The 14,914-nt window shown below is 45.6% G+C and overlaps 2 protein-coding genes across 4 annotated transcripts; one reads left to right on the plus strand and one right to left on the minus strand.

The window, feature by feature from the left end:
- Window positions 1-804: 804 nt before the first annotated feature.
- On the plus strand, window positions 805-5,585 carry Ipo9 (Importin 9). 2 transcript variants are annotated; one of them, XM_076904750.1, is made up of 14 exons: window positions 805-845; window positions 1,091-1,184; window positions 1,253-1,645; window positions 1,729-1,962; window positions 2,062-2,431; window positions 2,517-2,761; window positions 2,831-3,092; window positions 3,188-3,507; window positions 3,606-3,825; window positions 3,893-4,164; window positions 4,243-4,651; window positions 4,860-5,008; window positions 5,096-5,213; window positions 5,292-5,585. In XM_076904750.1, the coding sequence occupies exons 3-14, from the start codon at window positions 1,313-1,315 to the stop codon at window positions 5,504-5,506; spliced, it is 3,147 nt and encodes a 1,048-aa protein (XP_076760865.1). In that variant the 5' UTR covers window positions 805-845; window positions 1,091-1,184; window positions 1,253-1,312; the 3' UTR covers window positions 5,507-5,585. The 2 variants fall into 2 exon arrangements, with proteins under 2 accessions (XP_076760865.1, XP_076760866.1); XM_076904751.1 differs by lacking the exon at window positions 805-845 and having other exon boundaries at window positions 1,154-1,184; window positions 1,260-1,645.
- Window positions 5,436-14,001, minus strand: Slip1 (SLo interacting protein 1). 2 transcript variants are annotated; one of them, XM_076904760.1, is made up of 7 exons: window positions 13,922-14,001; window positions 8,821-9,099; window positions 8,583-8,753; window positions 8,418-8,516; window positions 8,314-8,349; window positions 6,743-8,236; window positions 5,436-6,631 (listed from the first exon to the last, which is right to left on the minus strand). In XM_076904760.1, the coding sequence occupies exons 1-7, from the start codon at window positions 13,940-13,942 to the stop codon at window positions 6,227-6,229; spliced, it is 2,505 nt and encodes an 834-aa protein (XP_076760875.1). In that variant the 5' UTR covers window positions 13,943-14,001; the 3' UTR covers window positions 5,436-6,226. The 2 variants fall into 2 exon arrangements, with proteins under 2 accessions (XP_076760875.1, XP_076760874.1); XM_076904759.1 differs by having other exon boundaries at window positions 5,436-8,236.
- Between the last annotated feature and the right edge of the window lie 913 nt (window positions 14,002-14,914).

Consider the following 14,914-nt stretch of genomic DNA (forward strand, 5'->3'; position numbering starts at 1 on the left):
TCTCTCTCTCTCTCTCCCTCTCTCTCTCTCTCTCTCTCTTTCTTTCTTTCTCTCCTCTCTCCCCTCCCCCCCCCCTTCCTCGGAAATTGATGTTCGATATTTGAAAAGATAAAAGAAACTGTGCTACAAGTTTGCTATCGGAAAAACAATGAAAGAATGATGCTACAAGAAAAAGCGAGACAGATGATACCGACCTTACCCTAGAACCCGTGGCGCCGTCTCTGTGAAAAGCGCTCAAACTGCTCGTACAGCGTTATCGACAGCGAAGTGAACTATTCGACGACTACTGGCATTAGTTTCACTGCCTCTCGCAGAGATGGCGCCACTAGTTAGCCGAGTTCACTTCGCTGTCGGTAACGCTGTGCGAGCAGTTTGAGCATTTTTCACAGAGATGGCGCCACCGGTTCTAGAGTAGAGTCACCATCGTCTGTCTCACTCTTTCTTATAGCTTTCTTGTATGTCTTTCTCTCTCTCTCTCTCTCTCTCTCTCTCTCTCTCTCTCTTACCTCTAAAGCGGGAAATATAGAATGAATTAGAATAAAACTACTAAAATATAGAATAAACTCGAATGAAACTATTAAAGTGTAGAAAATTGATGAACGAACGGCATTGGCAGGCGGTATCAGCACTGGAGAATTTCAGTAGGTGTAATCCTGGTGATATCCCTGTGGGGTTACTGGTGCTTTATCGAGTGTGTTACGCGATCTGCTGTGTTGGCTGGGTACGTTCGGAAAAAGTTATACGCTGCTGTTGATAGGAAGCATTTATAGTTAGCAGCATTCAAGGAGAAAAAAGAGCATTCGACTAATCACTATTAAACGAAATACCGTAGATCGGACTACTGTGTAAGTTTAAGAAAGCTTTACCACTCGTATGTGCATCGTTGGTATTTCTCTCAACGATAACCCAACTTATCTAACCTTAACCGTTTTCTACCATCTTTAAGCCGGCTTTCTGGAATTCCTTTTCAATCTATTATTAATTTACAAGGAATCGAAGAAATGCTAGTTTTGCGATCGATGCACCATTTACAAATTGCAGAACCTTTCGTTTTGTTCAGCTACTAAATTATTATTTATTCGTGTTACAGAGAGATTTTATCTTACAAACTAAAAAGTAGTTGGTAATGTTAAAGCACAAGTGTTCTATCGCTAGTAGAATACTTACGACGGTTATGCGTTCAGGTAAATAGATATTATACGAAATGAAAGAAAAGTCTGTACGATAACGTATTATGCATATGCGTATACAGTGCAGAGAGTGTATATAGACGATAAAGAATAAAGGAACAGAGACTGTTGGAACTAGCGCAATGGCATTAGATGTGCAAGGTTCTCTGAGAGAAGCCTTGTATGAAACATTAACCGGCATTTTGTCTCCTCATAGAGAGACTCGTCAAGCAGCAGAACAAAGAATCCAAGCGTTGGAAGTTACAGAAGAATTTGGTATACACTTGACAGAATTTGTAGTGGATCCTAATGGGCATTTACCTATCAGGCAGCTAGCTTCTGTATTATTGAAACAATACGTAGAAATACATTGGTCTTCTGTGGGTGAAAAGTTTCGGCCTCCCGAAATAAAATATGCAACCAAGGAGAAAATCAAGGAATTACTGCCGTTAGGACTTCGCGAATCAATTAGCAAGGTAACCAACGAATAAACGTAGAATGTAGGATGAGTTACGGATGTACAGATCGAGGCGTTTTATCTGGTTCTGTTACGTATAAGGTACGCACGGCAGTAGCTTACGCGATATCGGCCATTGCACACTGGGACTGGCCTGAAAATTGGCCAGGTTTGTTCGATATACTTGTTAGCTGTTTAAGCGGAGAGAGCGAGTACGCCGTTCACGGAGCAATGAGGGTTCTAACTGAATTTACTTCCGATCTTACCGATAATCAATTACCTAACGTGGGACCAGTGATTCTTCAAGAAATGTACAGAATATTTCAAAGCGAAAATGTAAATGCGCTGACTCTCTGTGTTTCTTCTCTTCTCTTCTCTTCTACTTTCTACCGTATTACCGCCAACAGTAGCGTTCATTTAGTGTGGTTTTTCCAGCAATACTCGATCAGAACCCGTGGCCGTGCGGTCGAAATTTTTACTACGATCACTACATTGGTCGCTGTGACGGGAGTTTATCAAAAAGGATTTACAGAGCAATATCTACAGCCGGTTATACCCATGTTTTGCGAGAAATTTGTTCAGTGTTTGCGAGTGCCCGACGGCACTACCAGCGACAGTGGATTAAAAACAGATATTATAAAAGCTATTAATTGCCTAGTCACCAGGTTACCGAAATACGTGTCCAATTTTATACCCGAGATGCTACCGCCCGTTTGGGAAACTTTAACGCAAAGCGCGAAACTATACCAAGAAGGTTCCGTGAACGGTGAAGGGGATACAAACGAGAGAGAAGTCGATTCGGACGGTAATCATTTTTTTCCTTTCTCGTTGAAAAATGTGTTTTACACTACCCTCGTTATATATCGTCTCTGTATCATCACTGTGTACAGGTGAAATAATTAATTTCAACAATTTGATTATTGCGATATTCGAGTTTATCCATTCTATCGTGGATCGTAAACGGTTTTCGAATCTTTTGGATAATTTGCTGCAAGAAGTGATGTATTATTTAATCATTTTTATGCAAATAACCGACGATCAGATCGTATTATGGACAACTAGTCCCAACCAGTTTGTCGAGGAGGACGATGTGTTTGCGTATAATGTTCGAATTTCTGCACAAGAGCTCTTGACCGTAAGTAAGTTGCATCGCGCATTTAATATCTATATTCTCTATACCTTTAGCGGTTTGTTCGCATCGTAGGCTTTGGTAAATTATTCGGAGGAAAAGGCGGTGAATGCGCTCTGCGAAGTTGTGACGCGTCACATCGAAGCGACGAACAGATTGCAAGCTGCGAACACCGGTGACGGAAACAGCGAGACATGGTGGAAATTACGGGAGTCGTCCATTCTAGCGTTAAGCAAAGTAAAAGATGCCGTGATCGAGAAACAACAAGCTGGAATGCTTCGATTCGATATAATTAGATTTTTAGACACGGTTGTCCTAGCGACTTTGAAGGATTCAGGTATACGACTGATTTTCATTCCCGTCCGCTGGTCGTATATATTTATTATATATTTATATCGTATATATTTATTCACGTGTTTCTGGATTTTTCAGGAGCGCCTCCGTTACTTCTTGGCCGGTGTTTGTGTGTCGGTGGTAAATACGCCGAAATAATGCCGCCAGAAATGAGTTCACGTTTTCTAGAAGCAACGGTTAACGGCTTGCAAGAGAATCAACTTTCGTGTATTCGTATCAGCGCGGTGAAGGCTATTTATTGGTTTTGCAAAGCATCAACCACAGAGAACGTTAGTACTCTGGGTAATATTATACGATCTCATTTACCGAATGTATTTCAAGGAGTTTTCAATCTGGCCAATCAACCGTCCACGGAAATTTTGATTCTGGTTATGGAAACGCTGCAAGTGTTGGTCTCGGTAATCCTATTTCACCTTTCGTCTCTGTTTCGCACCTTTTTCCGTTCAAACAACAGTGAAGTAATTCTCGGCAACGGTACTTTTTTTCTTATTGCCAGTTGGATAAAGCGTTCACCGCTTCGGTAGAAAATAAAATTTGCCCGTTAACCATCGCTGCATTCCTCAAGTTCTACAGCGATCCTGTTATCTTAGACTTGTGCCAAGATATATTCAAAAGTTTAACTCTGAATCCTGACTGCATAGGACCGTTGCAAAGTCGATTGATACCGACGTTAACCAGCATGATGGCCGTAACGCCTATGAATAAATCAAAAGACGGTAAATAATATAACATTGCTCGCGATAACGCGCATATACACAGCTACCGCATTCTGTGAAATTTCAGAGAGATGTCGGGACGTAGCTTTGGACGTTTTGCAAGTGTTGGTGCAATACTCTCCTAAACCATTGAGCGGTGGATTGATCGAGACAGCTTTCCCTGCCGCGTGCCATTGTATTTTGAATTCAGAGGACAACGAAACATTACAAAGCGGCGGGGAATTGATACGAACATACCTAGCCGTCGCAGCTCGGCAAGTGACGGCGCATCGGGATAACGATGGTCAAACGGGTTTACAATACATTCTACAGATCGTCGGTCAGCTGCTGAATCCACAGGTCGGATCACATCACGGAGTCACATCGTCTGGTGTACGCTGCCGTGTGAATATTAACGGGGTGCGTTTCTATTTCTAGTCGAGCGAGTTTACAGCGACTTTTGTCGGGCGATTGGTGACAACGTTAATTAGGAAAGCCGGTAATACGTTGGGCGAGAATCTCGATCTATTACTGAAGGCCGTGTTGAGTAAAATGCAGCGAGCTGAAACTTTGACCGTGGTACAGAGTTTGCTCATGATATACGCTCATCTGATAAATACAGAGTTTGACGCTGTCCTAAATTTTCTGTCAACCGTACCCGGACCGACAGGGCAGAGCGCTCTCGCTTTCGTGCTCTCCGAATGGGTCAGCAGGCAACATCTATTTTTCGGTAGATACGATCGAAAAGTGGCAACGGTCGCGCTCTGCAAGATACTCGAGTACGGCGTTACTCACGGTGACAGCCGATTAAACGAGATCACGGTCAAAGGAGATGAAATATTCTCAGGTTTGTGCTCGAGGCGCCTTTATCCTTCGTGAAAAAATAGAGAATGTTTGCTCGTTCGCTTTTTCAAAACAACATCTTCTTTCTACTGCTTTTTTTTCCCTTTTTTTTTCTCTCTTTTTCTTTTTTATTTCAATCGGTACAAGGATATCGATCAAATGTTTACTTGAAAACAGCCAGTTACCACTAATTTTAATTCGAGAACACGTAGGAAACGAAGAAGGCGTCAGGACTAGAAGTAAAGCCGAGTCACAGCCTTATCAGTGGACCACTATACCAGTTCTGGTCAAGATATTTAAACTGATAATCAATGAATTGTCCAACGATATCGAGGCGGTTACCGCCAATCAAGAAACGGATGTTAGTGATTTGAAAACTTTTACGATATCTTATCGGATTTCGCGTTGTTATAGTTTCCTCTACAAACGATCGATCTTCGATGCACAGGAATCCGACGACGACGACGACGACGACAACAACGATGACGACGACGACGGTGGGGGCGGTGGCGAAGAAGGTGACGGTGAAAATGCCTACCTGGATCCAGGCTACGAAACCACGTTGAGTAAGTGTTGCAAACGTGCTGAAACGTAAAGTACAACGAATAATCGCGAGCGCCTTTTTTTCTTTCTTTCTTGACTAGTGTTGGAAGAAGCTGCGAACGAAGTTGCGGAAGGCGAAGAGGATCCAGAATTACTGCAAGATTCCATCTATCACTTGAATTTGAGCCAGTACTTGCGGGACTTTCTGTTAAACTTTTCGAGCCACCATTGTTTTCCAGTGTACATTCAGCACCTGAATATTCCGGAACGAAAAGTTTTGACTAGCTTAAACATTAACGCGTCCTTCATACAATAATAGTAATAAACGAATGGATCGACACGTACGTTAACGAGATTTTCATATTTCATAATAAAATGATGTGCGATACTTGGTATACACGTTTTGCTGATTTCGAACGGTAATCTTTATGCGTGAAAATAGTTAAAAGCTAATGGAAATAGTTTTTTTTCTTTTCCATAAGGTCACTGGTGTTCGTTCGCGGTTGGTGTCAGACAAGATTTCAATCACGACTCCTCTTTTTTCTTCTTCTTCTTCCTCCTCTTCCTCCTCCTCCTCCTCTTCTTCTTCTTCTTCTTCTTCTTCTTCTTCTTCTTCTTCTTCTTCTTCTTCTTCTTCTTCTCCTTATCCTTCTTTTTACATATACTTTGTTTCCCTTCATTCCTATGTTATACCATCGTTAGGTTTATTGTACATATCTACACATCTTCTATTATTTTCTTTCTTCACAAAAGTTTCAAATTTCGTATAAAATAATCTACTTACATGCATACGTACGTACATACATACATACTTACATACATATATTTTTCATAAGGAATATTTACAACTGCACTCGTGTTTGCGCAATTCCGATGACGATACACGATCTGTTTCGTTCTGTTAAAAGTAACGTAAAATTTCGGGGAGAACCCAAATTATAGGGCCCAAGAGGATCGCGTGAAAACGAGAAAGGTTAAATCGAGTGGAGGACAGAGTACGACAAGCGATAAGAACAAATGGAGATTGGTGTTCGTCTCAAACGGTTGTCACTGAAAGTAAACCCATTAATTTGCCTCCGGTACCGGGGCCAGCTGCACCACTGATCCTATTCCCGTGCACCAGCATCTCTTGAACGGTAGTGAAATCGTCCAAGGCATTTTTCTTGCGGGCCATCTTCTTGTGACTCAACTCGACGATGTTTATTGATTTTTTGGCAAGCTTTTCATCACTGTGCTCACCCCCCAACAATTCATTCACCTGCTGTTGCTGCTGCTGCTGTTGTTGTTGCTGCTGCTGCTGTTGTTGTTGCTGCTGCTGTTGCTGCTGCTGCTGCTGCTGCTGCTGCTGCTGCTGTAGCTGAAGCTCTTGCTGCCTTTGTTTGCGCTCGCGAGCACGTTCAAGTTGTCTTTTGCGCTCTTCCTTGGTCCAGTATCTGCCAACCTGAAACAGGAGCAAGAACACGAGGATGATAGGTAAGAGATGGGCATAACGCGACGCTTGCGAATAAGCGTCGCTGGTGGTGTTGCTGCTGGAATCCGAAGCTGCCACCACCTTTACTTCCGACATGGTGTCGTCTTCCGTGCTATGACCAGCTCGCTCCTCGGATATCTTGATCGCTCTGTTCCTTAGAATCCGATTTCTGACCGGCCTTCGAGCGATGTACCTTGTTCCATCTGCTCTCCTCTTCACTTTCCACTCCATCTGGACCTCGTTCCCTTTCTCCTCTGGCGGTATCCAGGGACTCGAGGTGCATACCTGTTGACTGCCGACAAATTGATACCGTGTTAAATTCGGCGCCTGAAAGTTCCCATGAGATTTCGATTTCTTAGCGATGCTACCACTGGGGCCGGCTATGGTCGAGCTTCTACGATCGAGTGCCCGCTTGAACAATTGTTGTTGCAAAAGCATCGTTTGTTGAAGGTTAGCCATATTGGTGTACATGGTGTCGGCGGGTAAATTGACCGTATTCGTCGCATCTTTGTAATGATGACTCGCCGAGTTCGATCCCCTTCTGTTTGACTGATTTCTATTCTGTTTATTGGCAGAGATGGTAGCACAAGTGCAACCGATCCTCTGTTGCAGTATTAATTCTTGTTGTTGTTGTTGTTGTTGTTGTTGTTGATGTTGCTGCGGTGGTTGCTGATGCCGCTGTTGGATCGCCGTCGATGCTTTCGGAGGACAAAGAACCAGCGTGCTCTTATGGTGTTCTCTCTCACCTCGGTGCAATTCCAACGTAAGCGGGTTGCTATTGCACGATTCACCGGTATTGTACGCACTCGAGCTGTCCTTCTCCTCTCCCGAGCTATTACTTTTCGACGAACAATACCATCTGCCGGTGGTCTGATTCCCTTGATTCTGCGGATGGTGAATCATGGTGGTGTTCGGGTTGACGGTGCTAATAGTCGTGATCGTCGAAATTGCGGTTGTCGTAGGCGGTGACGAAGCGGTCGCGATCGCGTTCGCGGTACCGGTGACGGTAGCTACGGCGTTGATGATCGTAATCGGTGCGGTGACGACGACTGTGCTCGAGATCTGATTCGAATGGGACCAGCGACGATGCGGTTCGTACGGCGAGGAATAGATCGGCTCGCTGTCCGATTCCGGTATGGTCTCGTAGATGTGCTCCGTTTCGCTCCACACGTGACTCGAATACGCATCGGTTAGCTTCGCTTGCGATTGACCGCGTATAGAGAGATCTTCGATTTTCCTCGAGCAATCTTTCAACGTCTCTTGTATCCATTGTTTACGATCGTGTTCCGCGTGCTGTGACGGCGAGGCGGCGTTTCTCCCGGCGGTGGACTTTTGCGAGATCTGCGGAGAACAAGTCGAGGAGGAAGAAGAAGCGTTGCTCGCGGGCTGTCTGACGGCGGCTGGGGCCGACGAAGTATGGGAAGGGACAGGAGGAGGAGGAGGCGGCCTCAACGTCGAGCCGTTCTCCTCCGTGTCTTTCGCCCGTTCTTCTGTTTCCTGCTGTTGTCGAATCAGTTGTTCGATCAAGCTGTTCTGATAGGAGGGTAGATGCTCCGGAGAGAGCGACGGCGAGCCCTGAGCAAGGAAATTGCACGAGACGATAGAGGCGTGGGTAGTACGCGTGGTCTCGGAGAGACGAGAGCTCTACTCACCCGTCGATGCGCCCGTCGTTCCTCGTATTCGTCGTCCTGTAAAAGAGAAAGAACGAGAGAGGACGGAGGCGCGTGCCCTCGAAACACCGGATAAACAGTTTTACCTGATAAAGACATCGGCTAACAAGAATGGTCACAGCATTCCTCGTTTCGGCGAACAGGTTTTCCGTTTGCTCTTTGTTGGCCACGTCTTTCCCGTTCACCTGAAAAACCAAGAGAACGAGACAACGAGGGAATGACGACGATCGGTGGTGTTTCAATCCGCTTACCCTCAAAATTTGATCGCCTTCCCGTAATCGACCGTCGCGCGCCGCCAAACTTTCAGGAACTATCTCCGATATATAAACTTCGGTGTCGGCGTCCTCGCTACCGGATCCGGAACTGTAACAGACGGTCAGCCCCAATTTCTCGGCACTGCCCGCCTTCCGTAACGTCACTTCCTGAAAAGACGAAGCGCGCGATAGATAAGAAAAGATCCGAGCGGTGCGTTCAACCGATCCTGGCTACCTCGAAGTCAATGTCGTGCGCGAGGAACTCTTCGAAGCTATCGTTCGGGTGTTCCTCGAGCCCTTCCTCCTCGGTCTCGACCAGACCGGACCAATCGGTCTGCACCGCGGTCGACACCAGTCGGTTTTCCGCTCTCTCCAGTTCCCTCGAGCTGGTTCGTTGACCGTGATGTTGCACCGGTTGCCGTCGCAACACCTCCACGATTATCGGCTCCTGGGCCGATTGAAAGCAACGCACCGCGTCCTCGTGGCTCGAATTCGACACATCCTGACCGTTCACCTGCGAGACAAACGCGATTCTACGTGACGAGATCGACTAGACGAACTGGTGGTAATTGCCAGAGAGAAATCGAACGACCAGAGGGGAGCCCTTTCGCCGGAAGAAAGAACCCGGTCCTCGTAATTTTCCGATCGATAGTTCGTTCGCCCGACCACCGAGCCGCTTGTTCTTTCGTTCCATTAGTCGCGGTCGAACGAAGATGCTTCCGATTCTTTTACGGTCTTACGGATCAACTTCCACCCGCTTCTTTATTCCGCTTCGAGGAACCGAACTGCCTTGCGACCCGTTTTCGATCGTCAACGCGCTACTAGAAACGGTTGAACCGCAACCGGTATCGCGACTGGGCAAAGAGAAGGAATTACATATTATTTGAAGGGGGTACACGCCAAGGTACGGGCCAACTCCTATTACGATCCGTTAACCTCTCCTGTTGCCCCTCTACGCGTTTAACAGGCGCGTGCGTCGTACTCCCCCGAAATCAGTGGCAATCTCCGCGGTGGAAAATTTGTTCGCCGTTCAACCGGCCGGTAATTTACAGCCGGGGTATGTACAGGTGCTTCGCTGCGCATCTGTTTAGCTATTTCGCGACGGTGTTACGCGCGATTCGACGCAAAGGGGAAATAGGGGAATCGAGATCGTTTTTCACGCTCGAGAGGAGAATTTCGATGAAGCGAACGCAACACGGTGGATGGGTGTAATCGTGGCCACGTCTTGCGCTAGAGAGCCGTCTAGCGCAAATTCGGCCATGCGAGAATTTCACTAGGTTCTTTTCACAGGTTCTCCTCTTCTTATCCTCGATTACGACGCAACAATCAAAAATCGGTATCAATTCAATCCCATTTATCTCTTTCGGTGTACCCTCTATATCGATCCACGGACCGACCACCTTCTGTATCCTTCTGTATCCATCGACGGATTTATATAGCCTTTGAGCTATTGAATCGAGTTAATCGATAAACGACACGCTGCGCGATCGTCCATCTAAATATTCTATATATTAGTAAGCAAGTAGTTGCGATTTGCTGGAAAATAGGAAAAGGGAGCGTGCGACGATGATCGCGCGTCGAGGGAAAAATAAAAAGTAACGGGTATCACGGATGAAACAAGTTTCTAGTATTTCTAAAGGTTGTCTCGACTCTGACCACAGTTGCTCGAGCTCGAGCTCGGACGGTCCCCTCGGCAAATACTAGCCTCGACACACAATATTATCGCGCTCCAGGGATCTAAACTATCACGGGACCCGCGAACATTTCAATCTGTATATACCTACACCCATGCCTCGTGTGCTCTCTGTAGCTAGAAACTCTGTAGCTGGGAAACCTGCTTCCATACTATATCCGGCCAACTATACTTTTACACGTTCGAATGCAAACGCAAAACCAATCAATCGATTTACTTCCGTCCTTACGAGAGAAATGGGACAATCGAATCGGAGATAATAAAAGAGGTATACGGGTATATGCCACGAATAGAATGACGTCGGGTGTGAAACCAGCTTCCTCGGTTCTTCACCTTTCGATCTTACTCCGCGATACCTACGATTCGTTCGAGACATTCAATTAGAACTGCGTAACGCGAGACGACTTTCGGTGCAACGCGAGAAATACGCGAGAAATAAACACCGAACGCATACCAACCCGACCGAAACACTCGACCGTCTCTCTACGTTCGTCGTATGTCTGCGAAAGCTTTTACCACCGAGCGTCGAGTGGTACACTTCCATCGGTCTCTAGCGAACTACCACCACTGCATCAAGTAATCCGTCCCTCTACTTGCTTATGATAAGCGCATCCATCTCTAATATCTATCCATCTATCTATATAGGAAATATATATCCTATATTTCCCCGAGAAAAATTCCCAGCTTCTAACCGCTCGAGGAAAAGGATACAAACCCGTTCAAGGGTAGAGAGAGTAGGGGAGGAAGCTCTTTTTCAGTAACGTAGGCGCAAGCGTCTGAAAAGTCGTCTGAAAGCACGTATTTAAATTTTTGAGCACGTTAATCGACCCCATTGCACGACCCCGTGCGTCCCATTCGCATAGTTCGCATAGTTGGAATACACATTCCAACTATTTAAAAATATTGCTAGAGAGAAGAAAGAAAACCGAACGAGCCAGCGAGAGAAAAACTGGAATGGAAATGAGTACGGGAACCGGAGTACGAGAATCGAGTCGTTCGTTTTAAGAGTTACAGGGATATGACACGTTGTTGAGAACGTCGCAGGGAGAAACGTAAAAAGAGAGAAAGAGGGAAAAAGACGGGAGATTGATTCTGCAGACTACTACGAACAATGGATGTTGTATCATCCATCGTCGGGGGATGCTCCAGTTTCTCTTTGCACTCGCGCTATCCTTTTCCTAACTGGATCCTCGATCCTCTTGCTTACCGACTTGTTCTTCTCCGACGAGGATTAACGCGACCTCGATATTTTACCGCGCGTTAATGCGTTCCGACAATGAGAGAGAGAGAGAGAGAGAGAGAGAGAGAGAGAGAGAGAGAGAGAACGGTGTGAAACGGGTAAAAAATTCGAATTACATGGGTACTTAATTTGATGCGACACTATGAAAGATATCGAACGCGATCTCGTCTCTACGAAGCGGGTGGAGAAAACGACGTGTCTCGTTTCTCGCTTCCTTTCAAACCATCATCATACGATGATGCTATCTTTCGGTTTTTTTTCTCAACTCGGCTACGCGCGGTAAACGCCCGCCGAAGCACACGGATCTCTTCTCGATGAATGCACCACATTCAACGTACACCTACATACGCGTAACGCATCTGTGCGTGTATATAATCTCTCCCTCGACGTTTTACCAATTTCATTTATCGGTCAATTGTCCAATATTTCAATCATTCGAACGATCGACGATTTGTGGAAATGCGGTAATTGTTTTTTTCTTTTTAAGAGGATCGCGTAAGAAGAATATGGCTCGCGAGCGTTAGCAGAACTCGTCGATGCGCGATATAATCGAGGACTGAGAATGGCTCTCTCTCTCTCTCTCTCTCCCTCCGTATGCGTGCGTGTGTTCGTCGTTCCGTGGGAATACACGCGATAATGGGAATGCAGGGACGCTCGACGAAATTAATTTGACGCGATTCGACGCAGCAACGGGTAGGGGAAGTAAACGAGGAAACGTACCGCGTATAAATGTAACGCGGCAGGCGTCGATTATGCACTTGTACATTCGTTAAGCCCACTTTATTTAATGATTTCGTGTTCGAATATAGTAACTACCTACTTCTGATTCCCGTAGCTCGTACACGTACGTACAGCTGACTTCGTTTCGCCAAGTTTTGGAAAGTAGAAAAGATGAGGTGAAAGGAACGAACGCAAAAAATGGTAGCGAGGTGGGAATTGACCGGAAGGGAGAAGAATAGGGAGAGAAAGGAGGGAAACAACGAGAACGAAGAATACGGGGTAGATAGGGTTGGTGTCAGGGAATACTGAGGATTCCCGAGTTTCCGACTTTATTGCCACAAATGGCGATTATCCCGAGGAAGTTTGCAACGAACACCCGTAAGCGAATTTACGAATTCATCGATATCGGAATGCTTCTAATACCTTCCCTAGTATTAGAAGAATTTTTATTTCACGCGCCGTTATTTCACGCTCACCGCGACTTAAACGGGCCCTTTCTGCCTGCCTCTCCATGCCAAACCTCATTATATCTCAACTATACATATAGAAGCCGATATTCTCCTCTATCGATCGAAACCGTATGCCCTGTCTGCCATATTTTCAACCACACCGCCTCTATACCATACTCTATTTACAATATTTATATACCCCAATACACGAGATTGCTTTTCACTCTTACTCTTTCGCCGTTCGCTGCTCGAAAAATGGTCCGACCAAAAAGTCTACGTATCGCACATCTGGACCGTTCAAAAAGTGAACAGAGACAGAGAAAACGAGAGAAAAAAAGACAAATAATACGTCATCCCCTAACGTCATCCCCCCTTAACATCGTGAGTGCTAAAATTAAACGGAACCCGTACAAATGCCTACAGCAGGACCAGTAGCTTCGATAACCAACCACGTTTACCAAAACTCGGCCCATCGTATTTCTTCGAAATTCCTTTATCGCTCTATTTATCTAGCCTGAACTTGCTCCACTGGCTCGAATGACGATACAGGTACTTCTTATCGTGCTTCCGATCGACCCGGGAAACTGTTGCCCCTCGATCTTCCGTCACATTATACGTATACATCAATATTGTTAGTGCGGTGTAATAGTCTTTTCGTTCGATTGAAATTACCATGAAACCGCAGTTTTGTACGGTACAATTGACGCGTCTGCACCATTCTTGCTCGTTTAATGTTCATACAACAACGTTGGTAAACATTAACCGTTCGTTTGAAATCGGAACGTACGCGTGCCGTTAACAAATGTTAATCGTCCATGTCGACTGGCCGGAAATCTATAAGAAAATAAACTGATAATAAAATACGATTCCCAATTAATTCATTTTACTTTTTAATTGTCTTATTAGCTTCGCCACTATCTCTCTCTCTCTCTCTCTCTCTCTCTCTCTCTCTCTCTCTCTCATTCTATCAATTTTAAAAAGGAAAACATGCGTTACCCTGTTCGCAATAATCAGCAATAACAAAATGCCAGCAAAAATTAATATTATTATCGCTTATTACTTTCTCATCGTCTTTATACGATTACCACCTGGCTGTGGGGAGAAAAGCATGTATTGTAAACAAACAAAAGGAAAACAAATGAAAAGAAAAAGCAGTAGAATGTTGTACCGGCATATGATATGATCGTGAATCTTCGAAACGATCGTGTAGACGATATCGAACGGAATGACTTACCTTCAAAATCACAAAATCCATGTTTAATAGCGTAGGTAAGAGCTGCTGATATCGATGGCGAAACGTGTTGCACGATGACGTTTTGCAAGTAGGAACAACAGAAGATGGAAATGTTGAAATTAAAATAGTTTTAAATGTGCTTGATCGTAAGTTGCGTGTACCGTATTACGTATACGTATAGGAATATCGAAAATGAAGAACTCGGAGAGATAAGCAAAGAGAGGTTCGAACGAAAGTACTGAATTACGATGGCACACCTTCCACGCGACACTTTTTTTAGCCTGTTCGAAACGGTGAAACGTATCGCTTTACGCACTCACACGCGGCATGAGGCGAGTAGATCGTCCTCGCTTCGATGATCTAGCATCGTCGCAACACGCCTTTTCGCAACTTGACAGTCGCAAGACCGCGAGCACAATGGTTGTTGTTCGTGTACGCGTTCACAAAGAAATTCGCAAGAACTCACAACTGCACGCGAAAAGAAACGAAGAGAAACGGAGCAAGTCGAATCGAGTCGTGGCGAGACGAGGCGAGGCGAGGCGAGGCGAGGCGAGGCGAGGCGAGGCGAGGCGGGGCGGGGCGAGGCGAGGTGTGACGTGACGGGACGGGACGGGACAAGACAGGACGGGACAGGACAGGACGGGATAGGATAGGACGGGAAGAGACGAAACGAGACGAGACGAGACGAGACGAGGCGAGGCGAAGCGAAGCGAAGCAAAGGAAAGCAATGCGGTACGCGACATCGAGATATTCACAGCCAACACGCGTGCCGGTTTGGCGTTGACTGAATTGAACGTAGACGCGCGCCACGAGTGCCGCGATGGAACGAGATCGAGCTATATTGTTCTAATATATGTAACGGAGAAGGGGTCAGAGATTATTTCTTTTTGCATTCAATAAAGAAGTGTGTTCAAAGCGGAGTTAGTTCTGAGCGGAGCAATGAGGAGATGGGAGACGAAAGATTTCGAGAGAAATGAACACGATGAACGGAGT

Source organism: Xylocopa sonorina, chromosome 11 (genome assembly GCF_050948175.1).
Source record: "Xylocopa sonorina isolate GNS202 chromosome 11, iyXylSono1_principal, whole genome shotgun sequence".
NCBI lineage: Eukaryota > Metazoa > Arthropoda > Insecta > Hymenoptera > Apidae > Xylocopa > Xylocopa sonorina.

Bases quoted from the DNA above. Each gene is read 5' to 3' on its own strand.
- Ipo9 (XM_076904750.1), top strand. From the start codon at position 1,313: ATGGCATTAGATGTGCAAGGTTCTCTGAGAGAAGCCTTGTATGAAACA. The intron at 2,432-2,516 runs GTAATCATTTTT...CACTGTGTACAG, and splicing joins GAGAGAAGTCGATTCGGACG to GTGAAATAATTAATTTCAAC. The intron at 4,165-4,242 runs GTCGGATCACAT...TTCTATTTCTAG, and splicing joins GTCAGCTGCTGAATCCACAG to TCGAGCGAGTTTACAGCGAC.
- Slip1 (XM_076904759.1), bottom strand. From the start codon at position 13,942: ATGGATTTTGTGATTTTGAAG. The intron at 9,100-13,921 runs GTAAGTCATTCC...TTTGTCTCGCAG, and splicing joins TGGATTTTGTGATTTTGAAG to GTGAACGGTCAGGATGTGTC. The intron at 8,517-8,582 runs GTAAGCGGATTG...TTGGTTTTTCAG, and splicing joins AAGGCGATCAAATTTTGAGG to GTGAACGGGAAAGACGTGGC.